At 48.6% G+C, this 20,620-nt stretch overlaps 1 protein-coding gene across 21 annotated transcripts in view; it reads left to right on the forward strand.

The window, feature by feature from the left end:
* Nucleotides 1–20,620, forward strand: part of Megf11 (multiple EGF like domains 11) — a 308,625-nt gene that overhangs the window by 233,029 nt on the left and 54,976 nt on the right. For all 21 annotated transcript variants that reach the window (XR_007835309.1, XR_007835311.1, XR_007835310.1 and 18 more), the window contains exons 6-9: nt 5,082–5,328; nt 6,825–6,945; nt 13,286–13,422; nt 19,939–20,151. Coding sequence is in view for 18 of the 21 variants with exons in the window: in XM_051197738.1 (XP_051053695.1) it covers nt 5,082–5,328; nt 6,825–6,945; nt 13,286–13,422; nt 19,939–20,151 (718 nt within the window). In the remaining 3 variants the exon portion in view is untranslated. The remainder of the gene's footprint in view (nt 1–5,081; nt 5,329–6,824; nt 6,946–13,285; nt 13,423–19,938; nt 20,152–20,620) is intronic.

Genomic DNA, 20,620 nt, shown 5'->3' on the forward strand with positions numbered 1-20,620 from the left:
TCATAGGTGGAGAATAGAGGTCAGTGGTAGGGTACTTACTCAGTGTGCATGAACACAACACAACAAATCAAGACAATAATGGTAATGGTGGTGCACACCTTTAATCCCAGGACTTGGGAGGCAGAGACCGTTGGATCGCTGAGATTCAGGCCAGCCTGGTCTATGGAGCCTTTATCGTGTGGCTTTTTCTTTTTCGAGACAGTGTCTCATGTAGTCCAGGATGGCTTCAAACTTACTGTGTAGTTGAGGATAGCCTTGACCTTCTGATTCTCTTGCTTCTACCTCCTGGATGCTGGGACAAACAGGTATGTACCACCATACCCCATTTGTGCAGTGCCCTCTTGCAGGTCAGAAAGGCATGCTACCAACTGAGCTACAGCCTTAGCAGTTATCTCTGTAGATTATTAACATTAGCTGGTCAAGCCCAGGCTAGCTGCCAGCATGCTACATCCCCTGCAGTGACATTAGGCCTTACCCAGCAGTTGTCAGCAGCCCAGACTCACAGTCACTTCCTGGCTATATGCCCTGGAATAAGTTACTTAGCCTCTCTTCCTTGTCTGAGAAATAGGGATAGTAATAGTATCCATGACCCTACATGAGAAAAGTCAACTTTGCATCTCTGGTACACAGCTTGGTTATATAGGAAAAGCTCCATCAAGTGTGGCTACAAACTGAGAAGCCTGTCCATAGTGACGTCCCTGGGGAAAACAGGGGTCAAACTGTTCCCCATTGTAAGGATCCAGGAGCCCACAAAGCTGGATCTGAAAGGGCCAGCTAGGAGGGGGGTGTTGAGCTGCTGGCCATGTACCTCTCAGTGCCCCTTAAGCCCTTGGTAGCTACCCAGAGAAGCTAAAAAATCAGCAGAAACCAAATATAGAGAGCAGAGTCTGTGACAGTGTGAAGGGGGAAAAAACCACCTATGTGAGGTTTGGACACGGCCTGGCCAAATTGGACAGAGTGCATGACTCTGCAGAGGAGCACAGGCCCTGCTATAATTGGGGAGTGACCGACTGTTCTACTTGCCTTCAACAGAGCAAATAATTGGCTCTCCTGGCTCCGCCTCATTTCCCTATCATCATTGGGGAATGGGAGTTTTTAAGTGAATTTTTCATATAACTAAAGTTGATCACTGTGGTTCCTAACATTTTTTTTCCCACTGAGTCACTCTGGGGAGAAATTTCTGGGCTATGGGTGACATACTTCCTTGGTAGGAACTGTTTGATTTAACCTACCTTTTTGCTGCTAGGTTGGATACCTCTATCAGCTTCAGGTAGCTGCACTCTGTGTTTTCTGTTTATTTCCATGCTTTCCTGCTTGGACACAATGCTGTTGGGGCATGTGTGTGTGTGTAAATGCCACAGTTTGTGTGTGGAAGTCAGAGGACAACATCATTCTGGAATCTGTTCACTCCTTCCACCATTTGGGTCCTGGGGACCAAATTCAGGTCTTCAGTCCTGCTATCAAGCACCTTCACCTGATGAGCCACCCATCCACTAGCTCTCCACCTTAGTTTTGAGACAATTTCTTACTGAATCTGAAGCTAAGTTGACTGACCAGTGCGCTCTTGGAATCTGTCAGTCTGCCCCACAAAAGCAGGATTGCATGCTTGGCTATTATGTAGGTGCAGGGGATTTGAACTCAAGTTCTCTTGCTTTCACAGCAAGTTTTCTTAACCACTGAGCCATCTCCCTAGCATTTCCTTGTGGCTGTAGGGGCTTCATAAACACAAGATACAAATATAGGCATGTGCATATACACATCCATTTGTAGCGTGAGGAGCCAGAGTTGTGTTCTCATGACTTCAACAATGTCCTGGAGTGCTGAATTCTGTGAGTCTGCCTCTGCCCCAACGCCTGTCTCAAATGAGGGCATGTTTGTTGTGTGAACTTTCCTGGCCAGACATGAACAAATGTCTACTTACCTGAGATAGGGCATCAGAATAACAAATTCCACAAACGGACCAAAGTAACAATTTCACCAAAGTCCAACTTGATAAAAGTCGGAGTTTAATGGGCTTACTTCCGAACATGAGTGTGTGTGGAGGGCCTGACAGGAGTTAGGGGGCCAAAGCAGCCACGTCACTGAAAAGTATCACCCTAGCTTAGATGGATGACAACTTCCTCGTAGCTGCACAGATGGTGTCCCCCTTTCAGTTAACCTCCCACCCCCTGTAGACTCCAGCACACTGAAGACCACAAGCATCTAGGGCAGAAGTACACATGGCTGAGAGGGAGGTGTAGGAAGGAGAAACTGGAAGCCACCCCTCCTCTGTGAGGGGGCATCACCAGGCCTGATCATGATGGTCGCTTGCAAGTGGTCAAGGCTGCCTGATGAAGATGGCAACATCTGTTACTCTTGGAATGTGGCATCCCACAACACAGCACTCCTAGGTACTTGAGCTGACAAGTGAGGAATGGAAGAGGCTAAGGACCCTGTGACAACATTCTGTCTCCTTGTCCAGGGTACACTTTTGTCACCTGCTGGGTTTGGGCTATTCCAGAAAGAATGGAGGCCACTGCCAGGCATGGCGGCTCACACCCACAGTCCTAGCACCTACCTAGCTTGAAGTAAGAGTTTGAGTTTGAGTTTGAGGCCAACTTGAGCTGCATAGTGACTTTCTCTCTCAATATAGAAAAGAAAAAAATTATGGAGTTATGGATAAGCATCCGAAAAGCAAAGTGTCATGGAATGCCCAGCAGGACATGAAGGGACACCACTAGCTGTAGACTCACAGTTTCATGTACAGCGGCTGTGGCCCCAAAAGGTTGCTTGTCTAGATCCTGGAGCTGCTCACGGTGGTGAGTGGAGAGGAAGCAGCCTGTCTCTATGGGGTCACTCACCTGCGCTTTGCAACCACCGTTCTCAGTGCCTCCTCCAAACTTCCCATCTTGGAATATTCCCCAGCAAGTGTCCCATGTACCTGAGCAATGACCTGGGATCAGGAGACCTTGGCTGCCCTGTTAAAACCTGATCATGTAACTTCCATGACCCCCACCTTCCTGTCTGTAAAGTAGGGAAGGAAGTGAAGCCTGTAAGGATTAAATACTGTTCATACCAGTAGGACTTCCAGGATGGGGCCTGGCACATGGGGAAAGTTAAATATGACTACCACTATTATAATGGAATCATAGCACGCACACACATTGAATACTAACTATATATGCTTGGCAATAAAGACAGAGTGGGGAATGGGTAACAGCTCACTGGTTAAAGCACTTGTCTAAATCCTCAGAACTTATATAAAAGCCTGGTGGGTGTAGAGGCTGCTTGAGCTTCCACCTTCAAGTAGAATCAGGGATTCCCAGAACAATCTGGCTGGTGAGACTAGCCATATCCACAAGCTCTGGGTTTGTCTGATAGACCCGCCCTTATGGAATAAGGGGGCGGGTGTTTGAGAAATGTTTATCATAACCTTAGGCCTCCTTGAGCGTACACATGCACAGCATGCACACATGCAAACCTGCCCACAGACTTGCAAACATACATATATACATATTCAAAAATGGGAAGGAGAAAGAGTAAGAGAGTGTGTAAGAGTGCACGTACACACACACACACACACACAGAGCTTTGCCAGTCTTTCCACTCCCTGGAAAGGTTTCCTGGAAAGAGTGTGAGCTGAGGGATGCTCCACTGCTGCAGTGGTCTATGAGCTACTGTCAGTGTGAGTGGAGGCTGTCACTCTGAATGGACTGGGAAACAGAAGGTGATGCACACTGATTGATTGGCAGCTCCAGTCTGTATTTATCAATATTCAGAGCACAGTGGTCCTTTCTACTGCAGGATGGATGCGAGCTTCCGGATACTGACCCAGTCAGCTATCAGGAGGGTCTTGTGTAAAACTGGTGATGCCAGCAGAGCCCCAGCATATTCACAGGCTACACCAAACATTGTCTTCTTGTGCCTGCTCATCACAGAGTGCCACTGTGTCTCTGCTCACAGTGGCCTACCCCAAGGACACCTTTCCTATGCTACTCCCTTCTCCCTTTCCTCTGAGTACCAAAATCCTAGAAAGCTGGGGTACAAAGATCAGCTGGCCATCTGTGTCCATAGGCAGCAGAATCACTCTCTGTTCCAGCTTGCCCAGGGCTGAGGTGCTCTTTGAAACAGGACTTTAGGTGCTAAAAGCAAGACAGATGGTCCTCTGGCAGGCAGACAAGTGAACCACCTTTCACTGCCCACTTGCAATGAGGACCCCACACCTGACGGTCTTAACTGGAAGCAATCTTTCTTGCCTTTGATATTCTAAAACAGTATTTGTGCCTGCCAATATCTAAACACCACTCCCACTAAAATATCCCAGTGTTAGGGGGACATCTTATTTTTGTTGTGTCCAGAATGCACCTCTGTTGAGAGGGTCAAAGTGGGAGGCAAGAACGGGCTGAGTAACCTTCCTGGGGTTCTGGGCCACTCCAGCCCTTTCCATGGCTTAGAATGCAGGTTTCCAGAAAGCCATCAGTCTTGAAAGCATTTAATTACAGGGAAAGATCTCCAAGGCTGTCTGTTACCTCCCAGGGATACATTTGTTTTTCCTGCCCTTTCTAAAGGAGCTCGGGCAGTGAAGAAATTGAACTGCAGGAGCAACTGGGGGCTGGAGGGATTCCTGGGAAGGAGGAAGAGGGAACGGAGAGTAGAGAGGTGGAGCTGGGGTGGGCACAGCGAGTCAGAAGAAAGTCAAGGAGGGAGAGGTAAGATTGAGAGTGGAAAAGAGAAAAGATGGCGGCACAGACAGTATGCTGCTGGAACAGGTCACAGAGAAGAGAGGTGACAGGAGCGCCTAGAAAAGGTCCAGCTGAGAGGACAAGAGACAGACCAACAAGGAGAGCTTCCCAGAGACCGGAGGCAGAAAGCTGTGACCAGGTTTGCACTGGGGGCAGGGCAGTGGCATCATTTGGAAGTGAGCTGCGGGGCTGGGAGGCCTTTGTGCCATCTTAGCTCCGCTGAACACTTGGTGGCTTGGTGGAGCCTAGTGGAAGTCTCCAGATGCCAAGGGTCCTTCCAGACACCCACGCAGTCTCTTCTCTAGGGGCCGTGTGAACCTTCGTTCTAAGGAAGCCCTGACCCTGTGTCCTCTCTTGCAGGCTGTGACAGTGAGCACTGGGGTCCCCACTGCAGCAACAGGTGTCAGTGTCAGAATGGTGCCCTGTGCAACCCTATCACCGGCGCCTGCGTGTGCGCCCCTGGCTTCCGAGGCTGGCGCTGTGAAGAACTCTGCGCTCCCGGGACCCACGGCAAGGGCTGCCAGCTGCCTTGTCAGTGCCACCACGGCTCCAGTTGCGACCCGCGCACTGGAGAGTGCCTCTGCGCACCTGGCTACACTGGGGTTTAGTGAGTAGCGCGGGGGGGGGGGGGGGCGTGTGGGGAAAGAGGGAATGGGGCGGAGCCAGGAGGGATCTGGCCGGGCTGGGAGAGGAAGGCGTGGCCTGGATGACCCTGGCTTGGAGTAGGACCTAGGGGACCTCACTAGGGCTTTCAAGGCTCCTTGGCAACTTCTTTGCACTCTAATGGGTAAGACGAGAGCAGAAAGTCCTGGTTGTGACATCTGCCCTCTCACCCCAAGTGCAGCAGTATCTAAGTATCCAGGCCTCACTTACACAAGTCTCACATCTATGCCATGAGTCTTGCTGGAGACCAGTCACATGTCAAGGGCCCTTCCTAGCTAGGGGGACACAGAAATGAGCTTGGCTTTCTCTTCCTACCTCTTCAGTATACCTTTGTTTGCTCTCCTAACTGATACATCTGAGGCATAGGGCTGGTAAGAGCGCAACTGATAAATCATGTGCTGATTGGTCCGCTCACTTCCGTGCCCTGGGGAAGCCACACTAGCAGGGGATCCCCAAAACAGCTTAGTTGACACTCTCATAGACCCTGCTGAAATCTCTAGAGTCATCCTAGATCCTTAGACATCAGCCAAGGATGCTGACCACAAGACACCCTGCATTAAGAGCTTTTCCTATCCCAAGGTCTGGGCTCCCAGGGCCTTTGAGCTTGCAGCCATGGCCATTGGAATGAGACCCAAGGCAATGGTGCAGACCTTCCCCAGGCTCCCATCATGACTGGCCCCCACCCATGGCAGCTGGGGGCTTTTCAGAGCCAGGAAAGAACATGTCTTGGAATTTCTAGCTTCCTCCTTTGAAAATGGGCAGGTTTTCAGGGGAGAAGTGGCTCAGTGGTTTAAGGGTGCTGACCACTCTTCCAGAGGTCCTGAGTTCAATTCCCATCAACTGCAAAGCAGCTCTCAATCATTTATAATGGGATCCGATGCCCTCTTCTGGCATACAAGCTTATATGCAGGGAGAGCAAGCACTCATACACATAAAATACCTAAAGAAATAAATCTTCAAAAGAGGAGAGGAAGAGAAGGGCAGAAGAAAGAGGAGGAGGCAGGGTTTTGAAAGCAAAATCCAAGGCCTCTTCTTTATCCCCTTTGCTCTTTCTGTTTCATCCATCTGGCATGCCCTTCCACTCTCTCAGTGAAATTAGCCTCACTTTCAAAGCATAAGTAAACCGTCTTCTAAGAGAAGGTCTCTTCAGTCTCCTCCCCAGAACTTTCCAGCGTTGGCCCTACAGTTCAATATATTATATCTGAGATCCGTCTCCCCCTACTGGTGAGGATCAGAACATCCAATCTTAAGTGCAGGATTAAGGTTTGTGGGCTGATTGCTGACATCCTCCACCTGTGGTGGGGGAGGAGTCAGGTGCCAGGTGGGGGCTGGGGTTGAGATTGACTGTTCAAGGCTCACTAGGGAGCCCTGGGGCGTTGGGTCTGAGCGTTAGGACGCTCTTGAGAAGGCTCCTGTCTGAGACTCTCCCTCTCCATGCAGCTGCGAGGAGGTGTGCCCCCCTGGAAGCCATGGAGCTCACTGTGAACTACGCTGCCCCTGCCAAAACGGGGGCACCTGCCACCACATCACTGGCGAGTGTGCTTGCCCTCCAGGCTGGACGGTAGGTAGACCCTCAAGATGTAGGTGGGCACCCATCACAAGGCCATGAAAGGCTAAATTCCTCTCTCTACCCCTGTCTCTAGATGTGAGCCACCGTGAGACACTCACTAGCAGTGGAGAGTCCCAGGTCTAAGACCTCTGTGGCCCAAGGCAGAGACATAACCTCCCCCATGGAGGCCTACCTTCAGGTGACATGTCTGAAGCTGTCTCTGAAAAAACCTCCCTGCCTCTAGTCTCAGCTTCCCCATGTACACAAACTTTTTGCCTTCCGTGAGCCTTGCTTGGGTCGGCTGTTGTGGTAGGCAAAATCCTCAGGTGTGACTGCATATCTACGGTGCTTGGCAAATGCCAAAGCATTTTATATCAGCTTGATTCATACCCCCTGGATGTCCCAGGCTAACCACAGCCTCTTACCAGCTGCCAGGCTCCCCCCATCAGCACCTCTCTACAGTACCAAGCCCCTGAAAAGCTGCCAGCCTCAGAGGCTGCCCTTCCACACTTATCCCCTGTAGCATGCCCCACTTCAGGAGAGGCTTAGTTGCCTCCCCAGGGCCCGAACAGGCCTGATGAGTAGAACAAGATATTACAGGAGAATTTCAACACCAGGCTCCCAAGGGCAGCCAGGAAGGACATCTACAGGCCCAAGGATGCTTCTAGACAGGGAGGGACCTTAGGAATCCAGTGTGGCCAAATATGGCTACATACTGGAGTCATTGAGGGGCAGGGGTCACACGAGCCTCTGGGAACTCCATCTTTAATGAGCTTTCCCAGGTGACTCAGGAAGGTAATGTGCAGACACAGCTGCACTTGGATGTCACTGATCAGGAGCAAAGGGCTTCCTGCTGTGTCCCACAGAACCCTTAAGCTCCTTGCAGAGGGATGGGGTAGAAGCCTCATCATTGGGATTCAGGCTACCACCACTCCATCTGAGTCTACTCAGTATGGGTGTTCTAGGAGACAGATAGTAAAAACACCACCAGTCACAGATTGAAGAGTCTTGAACACCATAAATGTCCTTTCTTGGGTCGAGAGCAGGGAATGCTAGTGGCCTGCCTTAGGCCACAATGTTAGCCTAAGTTAGAAGTGAGGTGGAGTTAGAACCTGGGACTCAACTCCAGAACCACTCTATGTATGCATCTCTCTCTCTCCAGCCCCCTCCTCCCTCTGCCTCTCTTTTTCTCCTTCTCCTTCTCTCTCTCTCTCTCCCTCTCTCTCCAGCCCCCTCCTCCCTCTGCCTCTCTCTCTTTTTCTCCTTCCTCCTCCTCTCTCTCTCCAGCCCCCTCCTCCCTCTGCCTCTCTTTTTCTCCTTCTCCTTCTCTCTCTCCAGCCCCCTCCTCCCTCTGCCTCTCTCTTTCTCCTTCCTCCTCCTCTCTCTCTATCTTTCCAAGTGTCCCTTTCTCTTTCCTCTCTATTGTTTCGTTCCTTTCTCATTCCCCTCCCCCTTCCCCACTCTTCTGAAAGGATGAGATCACTTCTCTCATACCCTGACCTGCTTTTTGGAAAGGCCTCTCTCACCAGTCAGCTCCCAGGTATCCAGTGCCCTCAGGCAGGGCTCGAGGAAGTCCATCCGCATGGGAGGGAGCCCTGAATCTGGAGAGACCTCTTCTGAAACACTGCTGTGGGCCGCTGGACTTCTGGGACAGGAGAAGGAGAAAGCCAACACATAGTAGTGGCTCTTTTCCTAACACACCTTTTCCAGATGACAAGAAACCCTGTCTATAGAAAGCTTTGGTGCTGAGGACTTTGCTTTAAATTTTATGATAGACAATCGCATTTCTATTTTTGACATAGCATTGAACTTGCAGATTTGCATGAATTATTAATACCCTGGTGCACACAGAGTCACAAATGAATCTTCAGCTCAGGCTGGAGGCTCCTCCGAGAAGAGCTGGGGCCAAGGAAAGGCTGCTGGGGAGAAGGGTCACCTGTCCTTATCTTCCATTGCCTGACTTGCTGTTGGCCCCCATGGGGCTTCAGCCATCCGTTTTCCCACTCTGAGGCTGATGGAATGGTTGCTCACTACCACTGCTCTGTTGGGACACTGAGTACAGAGGAGCTTCTAGGAGTTCTGGCCCATCAGGCCCTCTGGGTTACCAGCCCCCAGGAATGCCATAGGCCCCTTCACTAGTCTGGCTATAATGAATCCAGTGTGGAGAGGCCCATACAAAGAACCTGGGTTTCCATACCTCAGCTAGGCTCTGAGACTTGGCAAAGAGGATAACTTTGGGTAGCTTGATGATGGGGGGGGGGGGACAGGCAGAAAGCAGTAAGGGCTGCAGTCAGCCCCTTGAGAATTCCCAGTCTGAGGTAGAGGCTGAATGGAATGGGTACACTCACATATGCTCATATCTACACAGACACTCACATGACGGGCAGGAGGAGGAATGGAGCCAGAAGCTGGGGAACAGGGCTGGTGGAGGCCCAGAGAGGGCTTTTATGGCTTAGACTTTGGCAACTCAGACCCTAGGGGTAGGAAAGATGACCGTAGAGGCCAGTGGCTGGTCCTGAGGTTAGGATCACCTCCACAGCACCTTTACCACCCAATGCTCAGTGTTCTCCACAGGTTGGTGCCACCCTGAGACAGCAGTCACTAATGTGAATGCCCAAAATGCTGGCAAGACTGAGCTGCATCTTGGCCCCTTCCTTTTGATCTTCTGTTGAGCACATACCTCTTACAGTGTAGCTGATGTTCAGAGCCCCACAGAAACAGTAGGTCCAGCCAGTTGGAAGAGCGGGATTGCCCCACTTCATGCCAACCTTCTAAATGCTATGTAGCCCAGGAGCCCGCTACAGTGGAGACACACCTGAGCTTGTCAGGTTACTAAATGGCTCAGACAATAGGAATTTGTTTTCTCTTGGCCTTGGAGGCTGAGAAGGGTGTTTGAGTGTCTGAGATCAAGGTGACTCCATCAGGCAAGGCTGGTAACTTCTGAGCCTCTCTCCTCAGCCTGGAGATGGTTGTCTTCTTCCTTTGTTTTACATGGCCATCCCTCTGGCCTTATTATAGAACCCAGGACCACCAGCACAAGGATGGTACCACCCATGATGGGCTGAACCCTTCCATGTCAATTACCAATTAAGAAAATGCACTACAGGGCTTATAGAGATGGCTCAGCAGTTAAGCGAACTGGCTGCTCTTCTAGAGGTCCTGAGTTCTACTCCCAGCACCAGCATGGTATCTCACAACTCTCTATGATAGTTTCTGATGCCCTCTTTTGGTGTGCAAATGTATATACAAACAAAGCACACATATACATAAATAAAACACACACATTACACACACACACACACACACACACACACACACACACAAATACCCTTCAAAAAGAAAAAAAAATGCACTATAGGCTTGCCTATAGACCAGTCTTATGGAGGCATTTTCTCAATTGAGAGTCCCTTTCCCAAATGATTCTAGTTTGTATAAAGTTGATACTAGCCATCACATATCATCATGTCTGTCTCTTTACATGGCTTCTGGGATCAAAGCTAAATCCTCATGTTTGCATAGCAAGCATATTACTTACTGATTGAGCTAACCCACCAACCCCCTATGTATCTGTCTTAACCCTCAAAGTTAGGTTGGATGAGGGCTCACCTACAGAAGTTTTTGACTTCACCTCTGCATATCCAGACACACTGGGAGTTAGGATTGCAGCCGGTGATTCTCAAGGAGATAAAGTCACAACAGGAAAGGAACTCTCCCTCTTGCTTGCCTCCTCCAAAGGTCATTCTTCCAACCAGCAGTAGTTGATCATTTATGTAGTCCTGTACCACCTCATCAATGTCAACTTTGTTCAGCTGACATTCATTAAGTGCCACTCATTAAGGCATTGTACTGATTTTCTTTGTTTCCCTAATCTCACTTATCTTTCCAACTTCCTAGAGACCAGAGGTCATACCTCCCTCTCCCTCTCCCTCTCTCTCTCTCTCTCTCTCTCTCTCTCTCTCTCTCTCTCTGTGTGTGTGTGTGTGTGTGTGTGTGTGTGTTGTGTGTGTGTGTGTGTGTTGTGTGCATGAATGAGGGCTCTATCTGTTCGAGGGTGAGGGGACTGTTGGGCATAAGCATTCCCTGTCCTACTTGGCTTGAAATGCTTTCAGGGTCAGAATACACTCAGACAACCCCAGATAGGACAGACTTAACACAGAAGCCAGAGAGTCCTCTTGTCACCCATGAATCCCTAAGCTCATGGGGTTTGGTGAGAAAGACAAGCCCCTGCCATCCCCAGACTCTCTCTCTCTCTCTCTCTCTCTCTCTCTCTCTCTCTCTCTCTCTCTCTCTCTCTCACACACACACACACACACACACACACACACACCTCACAGTCCTCCCTTCTCTAGGCTCCTTGGTGCCTGCAGAGGGAAATCTGAGCTGAAAGCCTCCCACTTAATTCATTACAACTTAATAACATGATACGGAAAGATGACTCTGGTCTGGCAGGCTTCTCCTGACTGAACTAGCTTCTTTGGGGCCGGTGATTATTGGTGCTTAATAACTGTGTGTTGAACAAATTGATTAATTAATTGGAGGATCATCTTCATTCTCCATAAGGGAAATGATTATCTCTGGCATGAGGCTGAAAGGGTGGCAGGAGACAAGGCTAGACTCAGACATCTGATGAAGACTTGGCACTTGCACAAACTGGTTTAAAGGCGTATACCACAAGGCAATTACTGGAGGGTAGGAGCAGGGAGAAAACAGCCCTCAGTACATAATGCTTGCAACCCTAGTCTGTCTCTCTTGGGGTTTCTCTGTGTGTGTGTGTTGTGTGTGTGTGTGTGTGTGTGTGTGTGTGTGTGTGTGTGTGTGTGTGTTTACCTAACATGTTTTACTTTCTAACTATTGACTTCAGCCCACAGACTAAGATTTAGGATAGTACGATGGCTCAATGGCATAGGCTATTGTCCTCAAGGCTGACAACCTGAGTTCAACCCCCTGGGACCCACATGGCAAAAAGAAAAGTGACTCAAGCAAGCTGCCCTATGACCCCCACATACATGCCATTGCACACACAAATGCAAAAATTGTTTTCTCTCCAAAATATTAAGGAATTGCTCCATTGCCATCTAATCTCTAGCTAAGACCTCTAAGAACTTGATTCTGGTTTTTGCATGTGACTATTTTCCTCTTTCTAAAAACTTTAAGTTCACCTTTAGAAATATTAAAAATGCAGCCGGACATTGGGGGGATGGACATGCCTTTAATCCCAGTACTTGGGAGGCAGAGGAAGGAGGAGCTCTGTGAGTTTGAGGTCAGCCTGGTCCACAGACAGAGTTCCAGGACAGGCTCCAAAGCAATACAGAGAAACCCTGTCTCAAAAAAAAAAAAAAAAGGAAGAGGAAGGAAGGAAGGACACCGGGTTGGAGAGATGGTTCAGTGGCTAAGAGCACTGATTGCTCCTCCAGACGACCTGTGTTCAATTTCTAGCACCCACATGGCAGCTCACAACTACCTGTAACTCCAGTTCCAGAAGATCCCACACCCTCACACAGATGTACGTGGAAGTAAAACATCAATGTGAATAAAATAATTAAAATAAAACTTTGGGTGGCTGGAGCGATGGCTCCGTGGTTAAGAGCACTTGCTGCTCTTACAAAGGACTCGGGTTCAGAAAGCTCACAACCACCTGTAACTCCAGTTTCAGGGTCCCTCTTCTGGACTCCATGGGCATCCACATGTCCTTGGCATGTATACACAGAAAAAAAAGTTTTTAAAAATCTTTAAAAAATGTGTAATGCTATGCTCTGATGGGAGGTGTGTGTGTATGTGAGAGAGAGAGAGACAGAGTGTGTGTGTGTGTGTGTGTGTCTGTCTGTCTATCTGTCTTCCCCCTTCTTCACACCCTACTTCCCCTCCCTTCCCTTCCTCCCCACCTGTTTGGGTCCTCTGCTCTCATAGTAGCTGGGTTAAGGAAAAGCACAGAGGTGAGTATGTCTCCACAGCTGGATGTTTAATGGGGGGGGTCTCCTGTAGCCACAGCTTTTTATTCATTCATTTATTTATCTTTTGCTAGTACATGTGAGAAGGACTAACATTATGCCCTCTACTTAGCTTCCCTGTGGGTCTCCCCAGGGCCCTGGGATGACAGCTATCAACTCACACTTGCTTTCTGTGCCCCAGGTATCTCACCCAGCACCTGACATATAACAGGCATTCAGTATTCGCTGAACAAAAATTGGGTGAGAGAGCTGGCCCCAGTGGCCCTAACTGTAGCGTGAATGCCAGCTCTCCTGGTTACACTGGCAAGTTGGAGGGACTCTGGGGCCCCAATATTTCTTGAACAATATAACCTCAACATGGTATATTTGGAGACCAGCCAAGCCTGTCCTCAATTCTATTTCAGGGAGCAGTGTGTGCCCAGCCCTGCCCACCAGGGACATTTGGCCAGAATTGTAGCCAGGATTGTCCTTGCCACCATGGAGGCCAGTGTGATCATGTGACTGGACAATGCCACTGTACAGCTGGATACATGGGGGACAGGTAAGGATGGCATTAACTCATCCCCTCAGCAGCCTTGCAGAGAATACCAGCTACAGCAACCCTGGCTGGCCTTCTGGCTCTTTCCTTAGGAAGTATTCTGAGTCCTACCAGGGAAATCCATCAGCTCACCCCTTCTCACCCTGTGTGTGCCACCCCTCCTCCAGCCTGGCTACCCTAAACTGGCACTGGGGAAGATGAGCGACCGCCTAATCCATCTTCCCCTGTCTGCACTATCAGGGAAGCAGTGGTATAGAGACCCCCAAAGAGCTAGGAGAGCACCTTTAGAAATATTAAAAATGCAGCCAGGCATTGGTGGCACATGCCTTTAATCCCAGCACTCGGGTCTTGTAGAAGAAGATTTTTATTTCCAAACCGAGTTATCTGTGAAAGAGACTGACATCAGTTTGTGTGGTGTGAAGGCCTGAGAGTAGACTGAGCAAGGATCCGGTGAGACACTGATATCCTAGACTGCAGCCAACCTGGCAGAGGTGACAGGCAACAGAACACAAAGAAGGAAGTGCCTTCTGGGCACAATCGCACCAGCTGGAACAACACTGTGGGGCCAGGACGGCACAGTGGAAGACGGAGAGGCAAGGCCTGTGTAGCTTATGGTGAACTGAAGGTGGAGGACTACATGCATCCACAGACCCCGGGGCAGGTCCCCTTCCTCCACCAATTGGCCAGAGGCGTCCCTTGCCTTTTGCCTGGCTCTGTGCAGGTGGATTCAAGTCTCATCTCTGGTCCCTGAATGTTGCTACTCTTTCTAGCCAAAATGAGAGGAGCTAATGTAGAAAGCACAGCTTAGAGTAAGCATTGGTAAACTGGGATTGTCAATCACACAGACATATTTTCTTCATTGGAAGGAAATGAATGATGCCTGATCACCTGGAATGCTGAAGTGACATGACCAAACAACCTGATGATCCTTGGCTACAATTAGCTATTTCTATTAGCCAGTCTGAAAGAGGCTGCATGTATTATGTGTCCTCTACCAATAGAATCTATCCTTATGTGTACCACAGATCCTTCTTTAGGCCCTAGCTCTGTTTACCAGCCAATAGAATTCATTCTTATTGTAAAGATCACTGGTGCTCTGCTGTTTTGTGAATGATGTAGCCAGCCCTGAAGCTTTGTTATGAGAACTGTCATGTGGAGAGTTTCCCCCAAAGTTCTACTATGTTTAAATGTGTAAGGAAAGTAAGACTGGAGCCGGGCGGTGGCACATGCCCTTAATCCCAGCACCCAGGAGGTAGAGGCAGGCTGATTTCTGTGTCTTCGAGGCCAGCCTGGTCTACAAAGCAACACAGAAGAAACCTGTCTTGAAAAGCAAGAAAGAGAGAGGAGGGGGAGGGAAAGAAAGAGAAAGAAAGGGAGAAAGAAATGAAAGAAGGGAGGGAGGGAGGGAGGGAGGAAGGAAGGAAGGAAGGAAAGAAGAAAGGAAGGAAGGAAGGAAGGAAGGAAGGAAGGAAGGAAGGAAGGAAGGAAGAAGCAATACTGACCATGATGCTGGTCTCTGGAATGCTATGACCCAGTTCCTGCAAATATGGTTGTCTCCTATGGTGGTTTAATAAGGATTAGGATAAACAATTAGGCCGAACAGATGTTTATTCAGGGAGAAATAACTCACAACATAGACAGGTGAACACCAGCAGGTTCCTGCTTCCAAAAATGCCTCTGGAAGTCCTCCTGTCCCCATGCAGCTTGCAAGAGAGCTTCCCTGCTCCTCCTTAGACCTAGTAACCAGGCTCCGTCCCTGGCTCCACCCCAATGGGCGTGGTCGGTGCCACAGAAGAAGACAAAGTGAATATCCCACTACAGTCTCAGGTTTATTCTTCACCTCTTGTGGATCATCTTCCTGCAGGTCATGAGGCTTGGCTGGGGCAGGGGAGTCCCCAACAAGAAAATATTTGTTTCCTGGTCTTTGGGTGACATAAGCAGAGATCAAGGCTAAGTCATCCAATGAATCCTTTCTGGTGTGTGTGTGTGTGTGTGTGTGTGTGTTGAAAGTATTTCTCATAACCCACATAACCCAGGTTGGCCTTAATCTCATGGTATAGCCAAGGATTACCTGAACTTCTAAATCTCCTGAGTACTAAGGTACAAATTTATGTCACCATGCCCAATTAATGTGGTACCAGGGGTCAAATCATTCATGTGTTGGAAACTAGTGTCAGGGTTCTAGCAAGCTACCAGGCACAAGTATAGCCACCTCATTGGCTCTCAGGGTTCACCAAGGGCAGAAATAATCCCGTGTCTCTTCCCAGAGCAGAGAACAATCCCCAAAATCATGGGCCTTCCAGCTTGCTTCCCAACCTGCCTCAGGAGAGTTCATGCAGAGTGCCGTGAGCATTTGGCTTTCCCGCCTCAACAGGCTGCCTGGTGTTTAATATTTTGTAAAATTGCCTCCATTAATTTTGTAGGTGACAGCTGCATTAGCCCACCCCAAATTATCATGAGCATATTAAAACCAAGCGGGTATAATAATGCGGGTCTCCCCAGATAGGCAGGATCCAGCTCAAATTAAACACGAAACGCAACTTGTAATTTAATTGAGCAATGTATCTGATTGTTAATGGCAATATCGGACACATTAGATTGATACATTGGGAAGGAAGGGTGTTTAAGTAGAAAGCTAATCCCTGCTGTGATTACCCTCCTGTTCCACCGGCCGGTTATTAGTGTGCTTTGTGTAAAATTCATTAGCAGTCATTGCTTGATCTCTAAATAAATAAGTTGTTTAAACTGTGAATAGAAAGAAAAGTAAAAAGATTATGGAAATGCATAAGGTTGTCAATATTTCATTTCTAGATTTCTTTTCTGGGCATGTGGATGTAGTACCCCTCCCCTGGAACACAGCCAGGTGGGACACTCTCTTCAGAGCCACTCTGTAGTGTTGGGCAGGCATGGGCAGGAATATTCCAATGCAAGGGAGCAGGTGTCTCCTGGTGTGAGTTTCTCTCCCGGCATCAGGATTCTGAGGCCTGCAGAGCTCAGCGGTCTGTGGAGAAATCTGGAGGCTGAGCAGGGGCTGGCAGTTTAGATAGTGAGACTTTAGCTGCTCTTGCGCCTTGCCCTCTACCTCAGTTTCTTCCCTTCTCAGCTTCTCCTTTCTCTCTCCTGCCTGCCACCCGCCCTTCCTCCCCAGGCACCCCTCCCTTCATTCCTGTCCCAGCAGGTTGGGGCATCCCATGGCAGCCTAGATCTTTCTTATGCCTCCCCTCCCACAGTGGCTCTGAGAGGAAATAGCCCTTGTGGGAAGCTTTAAAGCTATTTCTCAGTTGTTTTCCTGCTTTCTTGCCATTCTGGGCACAGAACAGCAAAGGCAGAAACAAGGGTACTGGTCTCTAGTTGCCAAGGCTAGTACCCAATACTCTGGCTGCTCTCAATCACCCCATTACAATGCTGCCCCCCCCAAGTCTAGTGGGATATCCACTTGTCATTATTTTGGGCCACCAGCCTCTCAGCATGGCCACACTTACCCTGCCCTGTCTATGAGGAAGACTGTCTTATGAAGAATAATTGGTATATCTTAGTTAGGGTTACTATTGATGTGATCAAACACCACAACCAAAAGCACCTTGGGTAGGGAAGGGTTTATTTCACTAACAGTTCCATATAACAGTTCATCATCAAAAGCTGTGAGGGCAGGAGTTCAAGCAGGGCGGGAATCTGGAGGCAACAGCCGATGCAGAGGCCATGGAGGAGTATGACTCACTAGCTTGTTTCTCATGGCTTGCTCATGTCTCAGTCTGCTGTCTTATAGAACCCAGGACCACCAGCCCAAGGGTAGTCCTACCCACAATGGACTGCCCCCACCCCAATATCAACCACTAATTAAGAAAATGCCCTACAGTTCCATTTTATGGAGCAATTTTCTCAATTGAGTTTCCTTGTGTCAAGTTGATATATAACTAGCTAGCACAGGGTACATTTAGAAAATAAACAAATGAGGATGTATCTTAATAGGGTGATTGCCTAGCATGCATAAAGACCTGAGTTCCATCCCTTGAGTAAACAGACCTTGATGGCTCATGCCTGTAATTCCAGGAGGCAGAGGTAAAATAATCAGAAGTTCAAGGCCATACTTGAACACAAAGTATAAATCTTAGGGGGGAGGGGATCTGGTAAGATGGTTCAGCACACAAAGGTGCCTGCTACTCAAAGTCCAATGACCTGAGTTCCATCCCTGGAAGACATGCAGAAGTGAAAGGAGAAAACAGTATGTGTTACAGCTCTGAGGGGGAAGGATTTCCCCAGTGCAAGTGTTACAGCTCTGAGGGGGAAGGATTTAACAGCTCTGAGGGGGAAGTGTTACAGCTCTGAGGGGGAAGTATCCTGGCCTGTGGAGCCAAGGAATACCACAAAATCACACCATACAAGAAACCCCACACAAGAGATTTATTGGGAAAGATACAAGAGGGTGGCTCCTCTGCTCTGGTGAAAAGCAGCAGAGAATTGAATGGGAGACAGCCTTATATAGGTTCCTTGCAGGTAGAGTGTTCTAGGGTATAGATTTTCAGAGTAGGAATTGGTGGGATTTCAAGTCCTGAGTGAGCCCAGGAACTGGTGAGACTTCAGGCTTGGTGATAGGTGGATTTTCAAGCTCAGGGATTGGTGGGTTTTTGAGTTCATGGACTAGTGGGTTTTCAGATTGTTTACCTTACATGAACCAACTCTACATCCATCCTCTGACCTCCATACAAGTAATAATTAAACTACTTCTAATTCCTCAAGTCCATGCTTCCATTACATTCAAAATTCTTTTCTTTGAGGCTTTTCATGCTCAGATCTAAGATAAGAGGGTCAGACATGCTGTAACAAACATATAATAAGAAGCAGAGAGAAGGTTCAGCATTTAAGACATTTATTTAAGAGTAACAACAAAGAATGGTCTCCTGGCTGCCTTTCTGGATGGATAGTTATACACATTTTTAAAAATTAATTATATATATGGGAATATGAGTGTGGTGCTAGAGGAGACTAAAAGAGGATGTCAATCCCCTGGACCTGGAGTTATAGGTGGTTGTGAGCTGCCCAATGCAGATACTAGAAATAGAACTCAGGTCCTGCAATTTAAATTAGAGCTCTTGACTGCTCAGCCATCTCTCCAGTCCCCTGGTATTATCTTACTTAATCTTCAAACAACCTGATGAGGGGTACCAGTTCATTTTATGGTGAGGATATGGTCCATCAGAAATTTAGGTCAGTTCTTTATCTGTATCATTGAAGCAGAGTTAAGAAATAGTCCCTAACCCCAGAGGCACAGGTTGCCCCCAAGGTAGCCCCTTATTTTACTGAGGTCCAGTTGCTATGATAATAAGCTATGGTCCCTGGGAACTGCAGGAAGAGTTGTTAAAGCACATTCAGGAAGCCAGAAGAGGTCACACAAAAGATCACCATCTACTGCCCTAAATGCTAAGGCTTTCCCAGAATGCAGGGACCTCAGAGTACCTACCTGTATGAGCTCACACAGCACAAAAGGTGCTTGTCCTCCACCTTGGGGATTCACTGGCTGATAGGAGAGAGAGAGAGAGAGAGAGAGAGAGAGAGAGAGAGAGAGAGAGAGAGAGAGAGAGAGAGAGCTAGCCCCTGCCTTGAGTCCTCAGATCCCAGGAAGAGCAAGTAGCCAAAGTAGCCAGTCTTTGGGAGTATGCAGTTTGATGAAGGAGAAAGACACTTGTACTTAAGGGAAATTCCACCCTGAAGGGAGGAACCATATGGCTCCACAGGACAGGGGAGAGAGGCTTCTACTTAAAACTTGGGAAAGCACATACTAGTAATCCCAGCAGGCAGGAGTGTGGGACAGGAGGATTGCTGTGAATTCAATGCCAGCCTGGGTTAGGTAGTGAATTCTAGGACAACAACCTGAACTAGAGAGTAAGACCCTGTCTCAAACAAAACAAACAAACAAATGAAATCCTTAGCACAACATAAACCAGGCATGGTAGCATTCAGGATGTAGAAAAGGTAAGATGGCTACATAGTGAGTTCGAAGCCAGCCTGTCTACATGAGACTCTTTAAATATAAATATTCATGTTTATTAAATTGATTTGTTATACAACTAATTACAACAAAAACTTTCTTCATGGATTTTGAAGGAAACAAAACATTCAAATCACAGCATACACATTTTATCATACTTTTTTTTTTTTCAAGAGGACTTCAGTCACACAAGGACCACAATCACACAGGTAGCCTGGAACCCACCAAACTGACCCAAAGTTAAAGGCACCACCCTACCTCAGCCTTCCAAGTTGCTAGGTTGATATGTATGCACAACCATACCCAGCCTTCCCCCAGTTTTTGTGGTGAAAAAGAAAGTTTTGCACTATAACTCTGATAATACAAGTTCATCCTAAGGAGGCATAGGGTGAAGTTCCCATGGAAATGGGGGAGAGGCTGGAAGGGAAAGAACACACCAGGTATTCTCAGAGAGGAGGGGGTCTATGCAGATGCATCCAGAAGGCAAGCAAGGGCTCTGGCCCACAGCTCCACTCTGCTCTGCTTTCCCACAGGTGCCAAGAGGAATGTCCCTTTGGAACTTTCGGTTTCCTGTGCTCTCAACGCTGTGACTGTCACAACGGAGGTCAGTGTTCACCAACCACAGGTGCCTGTGAGTGTGAACCTGGTTACAAGGGCCCTAGTTGCCAGGAGCGGCTATGTCCAGAGGGCTTGCATGGCCCAGGCTGCACCTCGCCCTGTCCCTGTGACACTGAGAATACTATCAGGTATGAGCTGTGGACAGGTAAGCCTGGGGCAGGGGCTGGGTGGGCCCCCATGATGGAGAAAGGCTTCCCAGGCTGTAGCCACACCTCCAGAGTGGGCAGCCACCCCGCTGGGAGAAGCTGAGCCTTCAGGGCTTTGGTCTCTCCGATAAAAAGTGAAAACTAATGCCACTGATCTGAACTCAGGACCAGACCTTAGGTCACCTGCCACCTGGTCTGCCTGGGATTCACAAAGAGTCAATCTCAAGCCTCACATAGAAACGTCCCACAGAAACAGGGGATGGGGGATAGGACTGGATAGTTCTAGGGGCCAGGATGGGTTGGGGTGACAGAGCTCATAGCATGGTGTCTGGTAAGCTATCTTGGAGAGCTCTTTTCTTCACCCTGAGCATCTAACCTGAAGCTGGAGCCATAGAAAGCCCATCCCAGGACCCAGAGAGACCCTGTCCAGGTAGGAAAGCAGGAAGGACAG

Source organism: Phodopus roborovskii, unplaced genomic scaffold, assembly GCF_943737965.1.
Source record: "Phodopus roborovskii unplaced genomic scaffold, PHOROB, whole genome shotgun sequence".
In the NCBI taxonomy this organism is placed as follows: Eukaryota; Metazoa; Chordata; class Mammalia; order Rodentia; family Cricetidae; genus Phodopus; species Phodopus roborovskii.